General features: G+C 49.3%; 7 protein-coding genes across 11 annotated transcripts; 2 read left to right on the plus strand and 5 right to left on the minus strand.

Moving 5' to 3' along the window:
• Positions 1 to 2,185: 2,185 nt before the first annotated feature.
• PPTG_16366 (hypothetical protein) lies at positions 2,186 to 3,633 on the plus strand (the record flags this gene model as incomplete). The annotated part of the gene is made up of 2 exons (XM_008913206.1): positions 2,186 to 2,845; positions 2,917 to 3,633. The coding sequence occupies 2 exons, from the start codon at positions 2,186 to 2,188 to the stop codon at positions 3,631 to 3,633; spliced, it is 1,377 nt and encodes a 458-aa protein (XP_008911454.1).
• An 88-nt stretch (positions 3,634 to 3,721) lies between these two features.
• Positions 3,722 to 6,384, minus strand: PPTG_16367 (hypothetical protein; the record flags this gene model as incomplete). The annotated part of the gene is made up of 5 exons (XM_008913207.1): positions 3,722 to 4,484; positions 4,542 to 4,613; positions 4,678 to 5,475; positions 5,535 to 5,725; positions 5,803 to 6,384. The coding sequence occupies 5 exons, from the start codon at positions 6,382 to 6,384 to the stop codon at positions 3,722 to 3,724; spliced, it is 2,406 nt and encodes an 801-aa protein (XP_008911455.1).
• Positions 6,385 to 6,490: 106 nt separating this feature from the next.
• On the minus strand, positions 6,491 to 7,518 carry PPTG_16368 (hypothetical protein). Its single transcript, XM_008913208.1, has one exon. It carries the CDS (start codon positions 7,434 to 7,436, stop codon positions 6,714 to 6,716), a length of 723 nt encoding a protein of 240 aa, XP_008911456.1. The 5' UTR covers positions 7,437 to 7,518; the 3' UTR covers positions 6,491 to 6,713.
• A 610-nt stretch (positions 7,519 to 8,128) lies between these two features.
• PPTG_23822 (hypothetical protein) lies at positions 8,129 to 8,314 on the minus strand (the record flags this gene model as incomplete). The annotated part of the gene is made up of 1 exon (XM_008913209.1): positions 8,129 to 8,314. The coding sequence occupies one exon, from the start codon at positions 8,312 to 8,314 to the stop codon at positions 8,129 to 8,131; it is 186 nt and encodes a 61-aa protein (XP_008911457.1).
• Positions 8,315 to 8,431: 117 nt separating this feature from the next.
• On the minus strand, positions 8,432 to 9,832 carry PPTG_16369 (hypothetical protein; the record flags this gene model as incomplete). Its single annotated transcript, XM_008913210.1, has 1 exon — positions 8,432 to 9,832. The coding sequence occupies one exon, from the start codon at positions 9,830 to 9,832 to the stop codon at positions 8,432 to 8,434; it is 1,401 nt and encodes a 466-aa protein (XP_008911458.1).
• Positions 9,833 to 9,924: 92 nt separating this feature from the next.
• PPTG_16370 lies at positions 9,925 to 13,189 on the plus strand. Of its 2 annotated transcripts, XM_008913211.1 has the most exons (3): positions 9,925 to 11,171; positions 11,240 to 11,999; positions 12,065 to 13,189. In XM_008913211.1, exons 1-3 carry the CDS (start codon positions 9,973 to 9,975, stop codon positions 12,149 to 12,151), a joined length of 2,046 nt encoding a protein of 681 aa, XP_008911459.1. In that variant the 5' UTR covers positions 9,925 to 9,972; the 3' UTR covers positions 12,152 to 13,189. The 2 variants fall into 2 exon arrangements, with proteins under 2 accessions (XP_008911459.1, XP_008911460.1); XM_008913212.1 differs by lacking the exon at positions 12,065 to 13,189 and having other exon boundaries at positions 11,240 to 12,064.
• Positions 10,526 to 14,314, minus strand: PPTG_16371 (hypothetical protein). 4 transcript variants are annotated; one of them, XM_008913213.1, is made up of 6 exons: positions 13,897 to 14,314; positions 13,756 to 13,824; positions 12,438 to 13,688; positions 11,494 to 12,386; positions 11,219 to 11,429; positions 10,526 to 11,143 (listed from the first exon to the last, which is right to left on the minus strand). In XM_008913213.1, the coding sequence occupies exons 1-4, from the start codon at positions 14,245 to 14,247 to the stop codon at positions 12,297 to 12,299; spliced, it is 1,761 nt and encodes a 586-aa protein (XP_008911461.1). In that variant the 5' UTR covers positions 14,248 to 14,314; the 3' UTR covers positions 10,526 to 11,143; positions 11,219 to 11,429; positions 11,494 to 12,296. The 4 variants fall into 4 exon arrangements, with proteins under 4 accessions (XP_008911461.1, XP_008911464.1, XP_008911462.1 ...); XM_008913216.1 differs by having other exon boundaries at positions 11,494 to 13,688; positions 13,926 to 14,314; XM_008913214.1 differs by having other exon boundaries at positions 11,494 to 13,688.
• Between the last annotated feature and the right edge of the window lie 1,083 nt (positions 14,315 to 15,397).

Below are 15,397 nucleotides of genomic sequence, written 5' to 3' on the forward strand. Positions count from 1 at the left end.
ACCCGGACTCGGACACGGCAACATTCCCGTACTGCTCCGAAGAGTACCAATCGGAGCCGTACTACGTGCGGAACTCTACTACGTCGGAGTAGTGATAGTTAATCGTAGTTATTTGCTGTAGAATTCAACAACTTCAACGATCATCTCACTTCAACATACCTATCCGTGTTCTTGTCGATCACCACGACGTCCATGACGAACAAGAGACGTTCCGTTAAACAATCGCACCTCTCGCCATTTTGTCAGCGTCCCAATGTCGAGGGCGCGGCCATTGTTTGGACGCTGGTCTGCCGCTGCAAAATGGCGTCTCAACGGTGTCCAGCGTCATGTACATGGGATATGTGCATTTTTTCGCCGCTTACATTGGTTGTCGGCGCGAAAAAAAAACTTTCTGTGGCAGCGAGCCATGCACTCACATAAATTACTGTGACGGCGAGTACGCACTGGTGTTGCGAGGTGTCTGCACGGTGTGCATTAAGAAGCGAGGAGTTTTATCCGAGAGAGGCTCTCGCCGTCTTTGCCTTTTCATAGTCAGGACATGCGACGGGGAATTGCTGGTCAAGCACTGCTGGAACACAAGCTTACTCCAACCATTCCTAGCCTGGACTGGGCCCATCATGGCATGGCGGGGGATCGGAGCGTTTTGGTGCGTTCAGTGAAAGCCGCCGTGGCAGCCACATTAGACATTTTACCATGTGTTAGTACTCCCTTGTGAGGAACCAGGGGCGTCCTGGGGCATGCATTAATCCTGGGACTCTGGATTACTAGTAACACCTTCTTTGGCAACTAGTCCAGGGTAGACACCTGCCACAGTCCGTGGCAAGTAGTCTAAACCGTTGGAGTAGACACTTACCATGGTACAGCGCCACGAAATGCATAGGGCACAAGAATATCTCCGGCCACTATTGCTAGATGGAAACGGTTTCATGACCAACCACAGCGATGAATGTGCCCTGCACGCTGTACTTCACTTGACGCCTGCGATACTAGGGAGTTAATGGTTTGGTGATACATACCAGTGTCAGGGAGGCTGAAGAGCTGGCGTTATAGTTTGAAATATGAATTTGCTGTATTCGATGTTTCTTGGTACTAGACCAACAAACAAACCTTTCATATAATATACTTAAAAGTATATAAATTGTTTTCAGGGTATATTATATGTAAGGTATCGCAACTGCTTTCATGAAAGAAGTGATCTAATCATTTACAAACGGCTACAGTCGTATTGTGTCTGAAAGGTTCGGGTAACTGTTTGAGTGAATGGAATTTACATCAGTGACTGTTCTTGATTGAAGCAAGTCCAGCATGTAAGAACCATCCATTCACTCGAACACGTTTGCATACACGACCATAACGAATTGTTCGCATTTTTTTTAGTGAATTGAAGCATCCTAGTACGACTCTTGCCGACCGCTTCAGTTCGGGAAGATACCGAAACTGGATAAAGGCGACAATAATATTGGTCACTATTATCATGTGCATCTACTCACAACAACGTCAAACGTGTACCTACTGTATCGACGAATTGTGCTTCGTTGGATCCTTGATGTCTGGCTGGGTTTCTCGTCAGGAAAGCGTACGGCCACCAGCAAGGATTCGGCAATCATCGAATGCACAACACACTACGAATCCTGACAGCGTTGCCACCTCTAAACATCGTGTTAGGATGAATGAATTATTTCAATTCGATCTTCAATGCACGCAAACTCCATGTTGAGACGCCTTGAAGCTGTGGGAGCATCTCCAACAACAGCATTTCCGTAGCAAGGAGCAATTATATAAAAGTCTGCCAAGTTGGGGGTTTCCAGGCTAAAAAACAACATGAATTAGCTCCATGAAAGTCTAGCATGAGCAATCGAGATGCAATGCAACCCCATGGAGGACAATGATATAGCATTTCATTTTATCAACTCTACTTTGTCTAGACCACCAAAATATTAGTTGTCTCGTAATTTTGAGGACCAATTGGTTGAATTGTTTAACAATTTCCGTATCTCGGACTACAAGTTGCAGTACCTCGTTTAACATCACCGTATCTATCGGCTGAAGCTGAGTCGATCTTGTGAGTATGTTGACCGTCTGACTCACCTGTTCTCGCTGCACCTCAAGGTGGAGCTCTTGCTGTACAATTTCATCCGTCCTGGCAGCTCATTCTTGGTTTGGTCGCCTTCTTCATCCAACGAAGATGCCGTTTTACACACTCGAAGATGCCAAGATCAGCTTCAATATCTTCTGCTGCTTTTGCGGTATCGGGTCGTTGTCCATGCCTTCCAACTACGCACGCGCCGGGCCGATCTACGCCACCATCGCTCTGCTGCTGATGGCGTTCGTGAACGTGTACGCGACCGTCGCACTCTCTAAAGTCATGTTGGTGACTCCCAAGTCGGTAAAAACTTTCTCGGATGTCGGTGGCTGGGTGTTTGGCACCACGGGCCGCTACGCCGTCATGATTTCGCAACTGCTAGTGTGTCTCTTGATGCCCTGCGCATTCTTGGTACTCGGTAGTATGCTACTCGACGTGCTGTTCCCGGACGCTTTCAGTCAGATCTTCTGGATGATCTTCATGGCTGTCACGGTCATTCCGGTATGTTTGATCCCGACCCTGAAGGAGGCGTCATCCGTTGCGCTCGTCGGGTGTCTCGGTACGATTATCGCTGACGTCGTCGGTGTGTCCATCTTGGAATGGGAGATGCGGGGTCACCCGTCGATCCCGACGCCTGACGTATCGCTCCACCAAGTGGTGACTGCGTTCGGTAACCTGGCGCTCGCGTACGGTGCAGCTGTGGTGATCCCTGATCTTCAACGCCAGCACTCGCAGCCAGAGCGTATGCCCCGTGTTGTAATGGTCAGCCTAGGAATCGGCACAGCCTTCTTCCTGCTATCGCCATTGCCGGTTACGCTGCTGGTGGGTGTCAGCTTTCGGGCAATCTCCTCTTCTCGGCCGTCAACACGTCGGACCCGTACGCGACGTCGGCTCTGGGTTTCATTCCCAACCGCGGCGCTGTCATCATGGCCTACATGTTCATGCATGTACACATTGTGATCGCGTTCTCGACAATCACCATGCCGGCGTTCTTCATGGCCGAGCGGTTCCTTCTGGGAATGCACAAGGATCAACCGGTTATTGACCAGGAACAAGGTGTTGAGATGCGCGAGAAGCTCTCGTCTGTCGCTGGTGCGTCGCCAGATATCGTATGCAGCTACGATGCTGTCTCGCCCCAGGTCGTTGCTAACTATGAGGACGAGTTCGCCGAGTACCGTGGCAGGCTCAATATGCTCCGTTACATTACTCTTCGCCTATGTATCCTCGCTCTACTTGTAGTGGCGTCGGTCTTCCTTCGGGACAACTTCCTCGACCTTGTCGACTTCACGGGTGCTTCGGCTGTCACGGCGAGTAGTATCGTGCTACCTCTATTGTTCTACCTCAAGATCTTCTGGAACAAACTACCGATATACGAACGCATCGGATCTATGGTGATCATCGTAGTCTGCTCCATTCTGGGTGTGTACGTGATGATCTACGCCGGCAAGAACCTGTTCAACCCGGACTCGGACACGGCAACATTCCCGTACTGCTCCGAAGAGTACCAATCGGAGCCGTACTACGTTCGAAACTCTACCACGGCCAATTAAACTAGTCCTTCCATACCCTTTCAAAAACCATGTCAATGTTTGCGATACAACTCCACCTATAGTAGAATGGAAGCTCAAATCTATTTGTTCATTCACAGCCGAGCCATTTCTCCTCAATCTCGTCACATTCACAACCAGCTTGGATCTCTGCCTTCCTCATGTCAATGACTGTTTGTGAGTGTACACATTTTACACGACCCATATCCTGGTTGAAACAGATCCCAACACCTAGGTATTCAGACGTGCATTCGCGGTAGAGCACACCAAGACAAACATCTTCTGGTGTCCAAATGCTATTGAGTTTGTGGGCAAACGGGCACTTTGCTTGTGCTGGATCGCAAAAATTCGACACGTTGGCTGCAAATCGACTGAGAACTGACAAACTCGTGTTTGTCGGGAGAAGAGTATTCTCATCAGGTATGTTAAGACACGTTGGAGGCAACGGATCATCACTACTGTCATCGCTGTTATCTCGCTCGCAGCAATTTAGAAATGTTGTGTTACAGACACCGCCGTTTAGAAATCCACTACAACAAGCTGCTGAGTCTTGCACAAACACCATTTGCAGTGTATCTCGATACTGTTCAATGTCTGGAAGTGTGCGAACATGGGAAAGACCTTCCAGTGCTAACACTTGGATGGACGGGAGATCTTCCATCGAAGGGACATCTGTGGTCAAGCTAAGGTATCCAAAGTAGGCACTTTCCAACGATCTCAGCCCAACCATCGAAGGCAGAGTTGGTAGATATTTGTGATACGAAAGGTGGATAGTGTGGAGATTTGTCATCGAAGTAAACAGGTCGCTTGGCAACTCGGTGAGGTTAATATCAGAAGTATCACCTTCAATATGACTAATACATGGAAAAATTAGTGATGATATTTCTGACAAGTAAAATCAACGAGCTTACAGATATTCGAGCTTGGAAAATGAGGTAGCTGTCCACGAAGGGAATACTTTGACCCCTGTGTGAATTAATACCCTACAGGTAGATAGATAACGCCATCAGTTTGTAACCTTTGGGTCGGATACGTTTGATAACGTACAAGTTCCGAAGCCCTTTGCAAGATTCAAGTGCGTTTGGAAGCGATCTGTTTATCTTGCGATTCACCAGTTGAACAGTTTGAAGTTTACCGACAGCAGCCAAGGTCGCCAATGTTTGCGTCACGTCCACCAATTCTTGAGTATTTGCAGGCGCCAACTCTCGATCGACGTATGCGAGACAATGACACTGATCGTTTGACTCGCCAAGAATCCACTGGTAACTATATTGAACGCACTGTGGATATGAGGAACACGAAGCACGTGAAACTTGCACTGCGACAGCGGTGTACACGATACATCCAATACCATACACGAGAAACATCAGACCGACTGCCGTTCGAAGTCCAAACCGTAGTAACCGGTTTGATTCTACTGTTTCATCTCTCTTCTCAGGTTGCTGAGCAACAGCACTCAACGTATCCAGAGGCGCCACAGATTTTTCCTTGTTCATTGTGAGCGTAGTGAGAGATTCGCTGGCACTTTTGTGTGAAAGACCTCGTGACAGTTTGCGCTCTCGCTTGAGAAGAACACTTGTGATTCTGGTCCATCGCAGACAGGCGAGTAAGCTAAAACTTAACTTGAGGAAGATATCCCACCCATTTCGAATCAAGAGACTTTCAAAATCTGTGCTGAACAAATTCATCTCTTTGGCGCTAACGTAGTTGCGGGCTTTTCGTTCAAATACCCGTGGAGGGAAGAACTGTTGGCGAATTTTGACGGCTTTGAGGTCATCTTGAAATACGAAAAAGGAGTAGAACAAGATGAGGGCTGGAAAGAATACTGCACATGTTGCGTCGAGACTAGAGACAACAAGAGTGTTAGTTCATCAGTGTTTCTATCTGCTACATAGAAAACTTACATGGAATCTTTCAGAATGTGGTGAAAAGCAGCTTCGTTCCATCGGAATTGCACGTGATAGAAAACAGTGAAAGCATTCAAAGCCATGAGAGAAGCGTAGCAATAGAGTAGTGAAGAGTCCAGTCCTTGAGCCATGTACTCCCGAAGAGAGAGTATCTGCAAAATAACATCTGGAATCTCCATCAGGACATTCTAAAACAAAATAACAGGATAATATGTAAGCATCATTAGCACTCTCACTTATGAATGCATAAGTTCATCTTTCTTACCCACACTTTCCGATATTTGCCATCAGTCGAAATGACGCTCTGGAAGATCTGTAGCACGATACTAGCCACTCTTCGCAGTACCAGAATTAGTGTAGAACAAGATGTTTTATCCTGCTTTAATGGTTTCGTCGACTGTCGCTTGGATTTAGACCTTTCTGAGCGAGTCCTGCGTTGTGGAGGTCGGATAAGTAGTAAGTACAGCAGATACCAGTAAACCCCGACGACTACAATCAGTAGGACTGTAGTCATTGCTTGAATGGATAATGGTGCCTTGCGAGACTGCCAAAAGTGTCCGTAGTCCAAGCTTTCACTCTGCAAAATGTAATTTGCGCTTCTATCCGGCTCGAGGTTTAGCACGATCAAGAGCAAACTCCACGCGCTCGACAGCGAGAAGATGACAATCATAAGAGCGACGTAACCCCAGCCGATGGCAGCAAAGCGACGCTGTCTCCATCTCCACCACGATTGATTTGCGGGTTCAACGTTTGCTGGACGTCTCTTTGAGTCTTGCTTTGCTAGTGCAGAATTCTCCGTCGTGGGGCCTTGGACCACTTTCCATCCTCGAGAAAAGAGCTGCGCCATGGAACTGCGATAACCAAATGCAGTGCCGGTAAGAGCAATCGCACATTTCTAAATACAAACTACATCCGTCAAGCAAAATTAGTCCCGAACGTTAACTATAATTCTCTTGACGTTTTTTTACGATACGTTTTCATTTTTCTATCGTTGCATTTTTAACACAAAGTGTCGAGAATGTTTCAAGTAACATGATTCATTGCGTTCTTGTTATTAATACTACAGCAACACTCAAACTTACGTATATTTGCCTAATTGTTTATGGTAAAGATAAATTAAAGAGATAACTTTAGTATGTGCATCCACCGCCAGTCGTGCATCCGTCCTTCTTCGGCTTAGCTCTCCCCGAGGAAGTCAAGCTGTGAGCAGGACGCCACCATCTCCTCAAGCGAGTTCGTGCTCCACATCTGCGGCCACGCTGCATCAGTGACAGGCTCGTTATACTCCGCGAAGATCTCCATGAGATCGCTATCGCTTTTGCCATTCAGCCATGTAGCACCAGCGTCTAGTGCCAATGAGAACAGCGACTCGTCGGCCACAACAGGCGCGAACGGATCAATATTGACAGCCTCATCCGCCGAGCGGGGCGAGTCAGACTGCTGTTTCGTCAGCGTCGGCGGCGGCGCTTCGAATACTGAAAAGTCTGTCGCCTCGACCATTGCAACGTCGATCTGAGGCTGCAGACTCGCTACTGTATCAGCCACTACGGCCCGCTGAGTAGCCTTCTTGGCCTTGTTCTTCTTGCGCAAGCCGCGTTGCTGTCGCTCGTGCTTTTGACGGTATTTCTGCGCATGCGTCATAGTCTGACGCGAGTCTTTGGTGCCCACGAAGTCTGCGATGGCCTTCCAGGGCCCGGACGGGAACTTTTCCAGTGCTACGAGGAAACGCTCGTGCTCGTCGCATGTCCAGGCTTTGCCTTTGTTGCGCTCGGCGGCAGAGCGCGCCTTGGTCTTGCTGGGCTGTACAGTTGAGCTCTTACGCAGCGTCTGCAGCAGCTTCGTGTCTGCGGGTGCCACCGCCTGGACAAGTTCGTTCTGTACGCGCTTGGTGATCGTCATGGCGAGTTCCTGTGAGTGCGTCCTAGACGGCAAAATGAGAAGTGCCGCCTACTGCTGGAAGTTGCCGCACGACGGAACAAGACCATCACTCATATGTATCATTGAAGTGTTCGCCAATCGCTGATTTTAGTTGCTATTTCCACCAATCACTGATGCCCAACTGTTTGGCGCTAACCACGTGGTTACAGACGTCGCTGGCGCCAAGCATGTTGCTACGCATGCCAGTGCTGCCACAAGTATCCGGCAGGAAGACTCGAGGTGTCTGCCATCTAATCGCATCGCTTGGAGGAGTCCATTATATCGCAGGTTGAAACACCGCTTGTTGGGAGGAGATTTGACATCGACTAAAAGGATAACTTAATCCTGTCGAACGATTAATCAAGATAGTTCGGTCAAGAGCGGGTGTAATTAAAAGTTTGAGGCCTGGCAACTTTGACTCTGCTGTCTTACACGGTATTGACGATATACGACACCTGGAGTCAAAGGTTTGCAAGACTGCTTGTTGGTAGAAGAATTCCATACAAAAAAAGTAAAGTTTATTTTAAAAAAAAGATTTACTAGTAGTACTTTTTTTTAATTTAGGCATTTCATCAAATATCGAAACATTCTCACAGTATTTTTTTTTTTACTATTATTTTCATTCTTGATAGACATCTGAGAAGATTAAGCTCGTTGAGCTGCTTCAGAGGTTGCTACTTAGATGGCCCCAGGTTATCTTGGCTGAATGGGTACTTTTCGTTGACTTGAGGTTGAGTCGGTGCGTCAACTTCGGCCTCACTGTTCACGTCGAAAACCTCACGGCGATCATTTCCATCGTTCACTGCCGTCTTGGACGTATTTTGTTTGTTGGCCTTGTAACAACTGAAGGTGTTTCCCATGCCTAATATGCTCGATGTATTTGATGAGGCTAACGAGAATCCGAAAGTGAGAATCCCCACCAAGCTCCGATAGTGACCTACCTGGTCATCAATCTGGTCAGAGAATCATAAATCGGTTTATTTCATGTTATCGTGTGCTCTGATGGGAACAATCTCCAGCACTCCTTTCTCCATCGGTTTGTTCTTGATGAGAAGAGATGACCCGTAGATACTTTTGCGTAGTCGAGTAAGTGGGTATACAACCGTATTTCGCTGAATCAAGGTGCAGGGATCCGTGACGGACGAGCAGCCCAATTGACTTCCGTCTCCAAGAACGACACCCATCTTCTTCCTACCCGTATCATACGTGATACCATCCACATCGATAGTCAAATTCGAACCAGGGAATAAACTCAAGTTCGCAGTCGTAACTTGATTGCCAAAATGGCTTTTAAAGCCACAGATACTGTCACCACAATATCCTGGATGGCACAGCTCGGCATCATCGAGAATCACCGAGTTCTTCACTTCTCCTCTCAGCACCACGTTCCGGCCAACAATTACATCTCCGCGAATGTACGTCCCGCTTCTCAGTGTGCTTCTGGCTCCAATAATTGCGGGTCCCTTAATAAACACATTCGGCTCGATTCGCACGTGTTTGCCGATGTGAATCGACCCCTCCGAGAGATCAAACGTGCCTCCCAGCACATGTGCGTCTGGCAGAACTATCAACCTCCTCTTCTCCACTTCCTCCTCTTCTTCTTGTGATACCGACGATCTTGACCACCCATATGACGCGCGTCTTGTTGATCCTGTGCTCTCAATTGAAGGACGTCTCGCATGCCTTCCCACACCCTCCTCAAGGTTGATTACCTTCTCTGGGGCGAATGTTTGCGCTCTAACTCCTGGATAGATGACAATTTCCGCCGTCTCGTTAGGATCGATCCACTCTGGCATGCGCCAGCGTGTTTTGATGCGTGGATATGACGAGCGAGGGTCGTCGCTGTCCTCAGAGTCGGACTCTTCCTCGGCAAACCCTCGTCCGTCGCTGTCGAGTCTAGTGGAGCTCTGCAACGTCGTGATCTGCGTATTCTCCACGGTCGATACGGATACCCACGCATTATTCGCGAAGAACTTATCGAGGTACGGGTGAATAGCGTCTAGGACTGCCAGCACATTACCGCAGCCATCGAAGAGGCGCGCATGGTCGAAGTCCTTCAGCTTGTCAGGAGAGAAGTACGCATCCAATTGCAGTGCAAAAGGTACTGTCGAGCCCTCCAGCGTCTGTAGATCCAGAATCTGCTTGCTGTTCATCGAGGTGTTGACTGGAAGAGCAGGAATCGACTCTTTCTCCTTATCGGCGACTTGCTCGCTCTCCTTCGAATTGGATTTCTGGCTCGCAGGAGCCGATTTTGAAGAAGAAACCGGTGAGTGAAGGTAGAGATGGATCATAAGCGTTGTTACCGCTGACGTAGCCATACAACAAAGCAGCAGACCCGCCGCTAGCACCGACGGTGGCTGCCCTCCTCCCGTCGCCATGATCTAATTATTGCCTGCCGATCTTCCAGCAGCAGTTCAAGGTACCATATATGTGGTACATGTATGTGTCAGACATAAAAGGGTTTGACTTAATTTCTGTATGCCCTCCCATTATCCGATCCGAGCGAGAGAAAGAGGGGATGGATTCGGTGCGCGCCAAGCACGCGGCGGAGCTGGAGGCCAAGCGCAAGAAGCTGGAGGAGATCCGCAAGCGCAAGGCTGCAGTTCGAGCGGCTGAGGAGTCCTCCGCCGCGTCGGAGAGCGTAAACCAGGCCATCGGCCAGCAGGAGAACAAGTTTGACGACTTTATCCAGAATATCCTCAAGACGTCGGAGAAGGAGGAGCGACTCAAGGAGGACGAGGACAAGAGTAAGGAGGATAATGCAGTGACCAACACTCTGTCATTGGCTGAGAAGTTGTCGTCTCTCTCCACTGTAACAAGCGTGGCCGAGATGCACATCCAGCCGACGCTCGTGGAGACTTACACTAAGCACACAGAGACGGACATTACACTAGAGCACGAGATCTTCGTGAAGGACGACGGCGCGACAGACATGGAAGTGGACGATATGGGTGGACGCTCGTCTCCTAGACGTCCAGCAAGTGTGGACGGATCGTCCTCCCCACGTAATCGCAACTTGACGGTGGACACGGAAATGCCCATTTCAACCACGGAAACGTCCACAACGACACTATCAGTAGAAGACAAGACCAGTTTAATGCAGTCTGATGCGATGGAGGCCTTTTTAACCAAGGCTTCGAGGGTTATCGAGCGTGCATTGAACACTTCGAGCAAGTATGACATTATGATTGACTACGGAGCCGACGTGGAGCAGGACAGCGCAGTGGAGGAAGCCACGGAGTCCTTGAAGCAGCAGTATGTCTTTGCAGACAGTCAGTGGTCCAAACACCGCGCAGTCACAGATGTGGACGTCTCCCCGTTCTACCCGGAGCTCACTCTGGTGGCGTACACTGCTCGGAACTTCTTGGAGGACGAAGACAAGGACGACGGCATGTCGTCGCAGTGGGATACGATGGGGAACTCCGCCACAGCGGCACTGACTGAAGTGGCAGCAATCACGGAAGGAGTGGTGCTCTTGTGGTCCACAGCTCTGCCCGGTCGACCAGAATACCGGTTTACGTGCCACTCACAAGTAACCAGTGCGTGCTTCAACCCGTTCGACCGTCATATTATCATCGGCGGCACGTATTCCGGTCAGATTGTGGTCTGGGACACTCGCGCCAAGAGCGCTCCAGTGCAGAAGACGGCGTTGTCGGCGTTTAGCCACACACACCCGATCTACGCGATGGCTGTTGCAGGCACCAAGACGTCGTACACGTACGTTAGTCCGCTTGTTTTGCGTGCGTTTGGAGGTGTATACTAACGGGATTTTGTGGCTGTTGTAGACTGATCTCTGCCAGTACCGACGGTCGAGTGTGCGTATGGGATCTCGATCATCTGCAAAAGCCTCTGGACATGCTGGATCTGCGCATCTCGCTGTCTATCGTGTCAAACTACACATCCGTCAACACCTCGGACAAGAAGATGGAAGCCTCGGTCACTTCTTTTGCAGTGTTGGGCAAGGAGATCAAGGAGCTGTTTATCGGCACGGAAGCTGGTAAGCTGTACTCGACGAAGATTGACCAACAGAAAAACAAACCTGGCGCTGGCGACGACAGCAGCAGTATGGATACCGACAAGAAGAACAGGAACAGTCTACTCGGTAGCAGTACTGGAGACCTGGTCCGTGAGGTGATTGTCGAGGCAGTCTCTAAGGACGGCTCGCACTTTGGTCCAGTTACGGCCATGCACTTCAACCCACTGCTGCCAGCACACCGCGATAGTCTGCTGCTCACGTGTTCTCTGGATTCGACGGTCAAACTGTGGAGTCTCGAACACCCTGAGTTCCCTGTGCTCTCGTTCGAGCCGTCGAGCGAATACATTAGCGACGTACGATGGTCCCCCCTGCACCCGGCACTGTTTGCTGTTGCAGATAGCAGCGGCAGTGTGAGTATCTGGAACATCCTGAGAGATGTCGAGGTGTCTGTAGTCTCAGAGAAGATCAGTGACAAGTCATTGAACAAGATCCGATGGAGCGCCGACGGCAAGAGCGTGATCACTGGCGATGCAGATGGCAAGTCGTACATCTACGAGGTGCCCTCCGATGTAAGTTCCCACCATTTGTCAGAGTTCTTGTGCTTTCTTGCTCACGTTTTGTGTTGAAATTGTAGATTGCACTGCCCCAACCGGACGACTTGTCGCTTCTGGAGAGCAAAGTGGCAACTTCTATCGCGGCGACAGCACTATCCAAGCCGTAAAACACACCTTCACAGTAGACGCGTACATCAAAAAGCCGACGCTATCGGCTTGAAAAATGAATGTGGAGTCCATCGTTTTAAGTTCGCCGGCTTATTTTACTTACTACTGTTGGCTGCTGCGTCAAGTGTGAAGCAATATAATCTCTCACAGCTTGGTGCTAAACTCAAGTGGAAACACTTGCGAGTTGTTGAACTTGCGACACCATCTCTCAAACGCCTCACGAACAGGTGAAACCTACAGAACACAATTGAGAATGCGGCGGGGTTATCTAGTAGATAGACTTACCAGGTGTGGCTCTTTGACGAAGACTCGAATGGAGTATTCCTCAAACTTCCGCGGACTGAACATTTCGTACGCGCATTCGGGCAAGCGGAAGCACCTGGAGCTTGCGGTTGCATTCTTCGAGTAGAACCTGACATGTTGTACGGGGTCTGCCTTCCCTTTTCCATAATGAACGCGCATGAATTCCAGTATAACTGCGTCCTTCTCGGTGATCAGCGATCGATTTGTGGAGCACCGCAGCACTTCATTCAGCAGCATATCCTCCGTTTTCTGTTGCGAGTGCGCCGTTAATGCTGTCTTGCCGACGTAATTGTAGTACGGCTTTGAGAAGATTCGATTTAGTATCGATCTCGCCTCTTCTAGTTCAGGGCTGTCGCTTTCTTGGATTTTCAGCAGCACACGGTCGTCAAAATGCTGGTAAGCCTCCATGCAACACATGATCTCGGAGATCCGTTTTCCTTTGATCGTCACGTGGTCGTTGGCTGAGATCATCAAGTCACAGAGCATGTAATCAATAGCACGGACTCCTCGGTGTTGGTACACGGACTGATGAAGCTCGTAACGTGCCCGAAAGGCTTGCATAATTTGCCCAGCTAGCTTCTCGGGAAAGCAAACCACCATGTTTTCTTCAGGATCGTCACGGTCTACCAGCACACGAGCGTTACGAATAAGTAGGTCGGTATCACACGACATTTTAGCCCCCGTGTGGAGCGAGTCTCGCATGAAATAGTCCAGTTTGTCCACGTCTAGTCCACTTTTCGCGTTATTCACGATGTCGTACAGGAATCGCTGGTCACGAGACGGTCGTCCGCGCAGAATCCCGCTGGAATCTGGCAAAGGTCCGCCCCAAATGAGTTCTTTGATGAATACGACGTCTTGTTGGGTCAGTCCGTAGTCCTCGACTGAAATTTTGCTCTCCGTCAGTAAATAAGCGAACATATCCACTGATCCCTGCTCGTGCGACCACTTGAACGTCATTGGAATGAGCTTTTTCTTTCGTAGTTGTTCGAGGAAGAGACCGTCGAATACATGACTGAACGGTCCATGGCCCAGATCATGGCACAGCGCAGCGATCTTAATGCAAGTGACGTCCTCCTTTGTAATCGGCAGCCAGGGCTGGTGCGAACGAATGCTCTCAATCATCTTCTCAGCCAGATACGCCACGCCAAGACAGTGCTCGAACCGGGAGTGAGTTGCTCCAATGTACACAAAGTTCGCAGCGCCAAGTTGGTGCAAACTTCGAAGTCTCTGGAACTATCAGGCACAAAGGTAAATGCACATGCGAGAATAACAAACACTCCCCTTTATTTGGGGGTCGTACCTGGAGTGTATCGATGATCCTCATGCAGATCGGCTCGAACGTCATCAGTCCATGTACACTGTCCTTAATCTGCAGTAACAGGTATCCACAGGCCAATATCAATACATGGAGAACTGCAGTAATAATACTAGCTCCGCCTACTTCTTTTCTCTCGTTGAGCTTCAACTTGCCTCTCGGCGTTTCCTGCGCCTTTTGCTCCAGCTCCTCCATCGCGACTGCAGCTGTCGCTCTCTTCCTAGTCTCTAAAGCCACTAAATCGTCAGCATCGCAGACGCTCTGCCCCTCAGCACTCAGTGCATCCTCTTGAGAAGACAACAAGTCCGCATCCGTCAAGGTACCGGTTTCTACGTCGACACTTGGCGAGCCTCTGAGCTGTTTCCTTCGAGACACGGAGATATCGCTCTCCACCAGCGTCTGTACCCTCTGGCGCTTGGCTGGTGGCTGGCGCTGCCGACCGAAGGCCGACCACAGCGTGTCCTGCTTCTTGTTCATGGCGACGTCCTGCGCGGAAGGCGGAATGTGTTGAAGTTGCCAATTCAATTGGATGAAATGTTTCCTTTCGTACTTAGTGTGTCGATAAAACAATCACTCTTCATTTGATGTGCCAGGTATTTTTAGACCTTGGTCACTTTTTAAGCCTCCAATAGTAATTAGTGATCAGAAATCAATGCAAAAAGTAACTACAGGTTGACGACAGTCTCTATTACAGCAATGCCAGTCGAAACTCGACTTGTCCGCTTGACCACAGCCTGTACAGATTCAGGCCTTACACACACATTACATGATCCTGCACGTGAGCTCATTGCTTCTGGGAAAGGTGCATAGAGCATTGGCTGGGTATGAAGGTCGACCAGACCATTATCGAGAAGTACCAAGACTACTTTTCGGCCAGAGACACCGCCAATTGCAGCGAAGCTCAAAATGCATCCCATTCGCAGGCATGGCAAATTTGATACCGGTCGATGGCCGCATTTGGTGGGCACTGTGTTGGTTGCTTGTGTGCTCTGTAGCAGCACTAGCTAGGCGCTTGATGTGTGCTCGGCGTGGTAGATTGAATTTAGTTGTTATGTAAGCCTGTTTGGCATGTACAAATATGCATTCTCCTCTGTAGGAGTTTCCTAACTGCTCGTCCTTCCTGCGTACTCCGTTGTTGCTCTCCTTCGCATTCTTCTGGAGACGCTCGTCGTCCCATTCTTACTGCGACGTTTCAAGACCTCCTCCCAATCTCCTTCGAGTTCCGACACACTGTGCAGCATAGGTCAAGTTTTCCCATGGCAACCCCGCAACCAAGTCGTCCACGAAGGCAAACAGTGGAGAAAGGTTAAGCAATTGGAATACATGTGGGCGAGATGTCTCTAGCAATTGGGAGCGGTGGCACGCAGGAGTCACTGCGTCCCCAAACCAGGATTCGCGAACTATTGCTACTGCTTTGTACCGACGGCTTCGCCAGGATGTGCACCGACTCAGCAAGCTCAGCTTCACTGGAGGTTCCAGGTCCAGCGCAGTGGCGGAAGCAGAAGGATTATTAATAGCACCCGTTAAATAGACTACCTTCTATTATTTATTGCCTATAATAATTATTAATTGCCAATAATAATTTAAATAAGTGAATTCACATGTACAGACAATCCCCTCGGTAATC

Source organism: Phytophthora parasitica (genome assembly GCF_000247585.1).
Source record: "Phytophthora parasitica INRA-310 unplaced genomic scaffold supercont2.52, whole genome shotgun sequence".
NCBI classification, from domain to species: Eukaryota; Oomycota; class Peronosporomycetes; order Peronosporales; family Peronosporaceae; genus Phytophthora; species Phytophthora nicotianae.

Coding starts and splice junctions, on each gene's coding strand:
- PPTG_16368 (XM_008913208.1), bottom strand. CDS start 7,436: ATGACGATCACCAAGCGCGTACAGAACGAACTTGTCCAGGCGGTGGCA.
- PPTG_16370 (XM_008913211.1), top strand. CDS start 9,973: ATGGATTCGGTGCGCGCCAAGCACGCGGCGGAGCTGGAGGCCAAGCGC. Junction 11,172..11,239: donor GGCACCAAGACGTCGTACAC/GTACGTTAGTCC, acceptor TGGCTGTTGTAG/ACTGATCTCTGCCAGTACCG. Junction 12,000..12,064: donor TCTACGAGGTGCCCTCCGAT/GTAAGTTCCCAC, acceptor TTGAAATTGTAG/ATTGCACTGCCCCAACCGGA.
- PPTG_16371 (XM_008913213.1), bottom strand. CDS start 14,247: ATGAACAAGAAGCAGGACACGCTGTGGTCGGCCTTCGGTCGGCAGCGC. Junction 13,825..13,896: donor AGCTCAACGAGAGAAAAGAA/GTAGGCGGAGCT, acceptor CTGTTACTGCAG/ATTAAGGACAGTGTACATGG. Junction 12,387..12,437: donor TCGTCAAAGAGCCACACCTG/GTAAGTCTATCT, acceptor TGTGTTCTGTAG/GTTTCACCTGTTCGTGAGGC.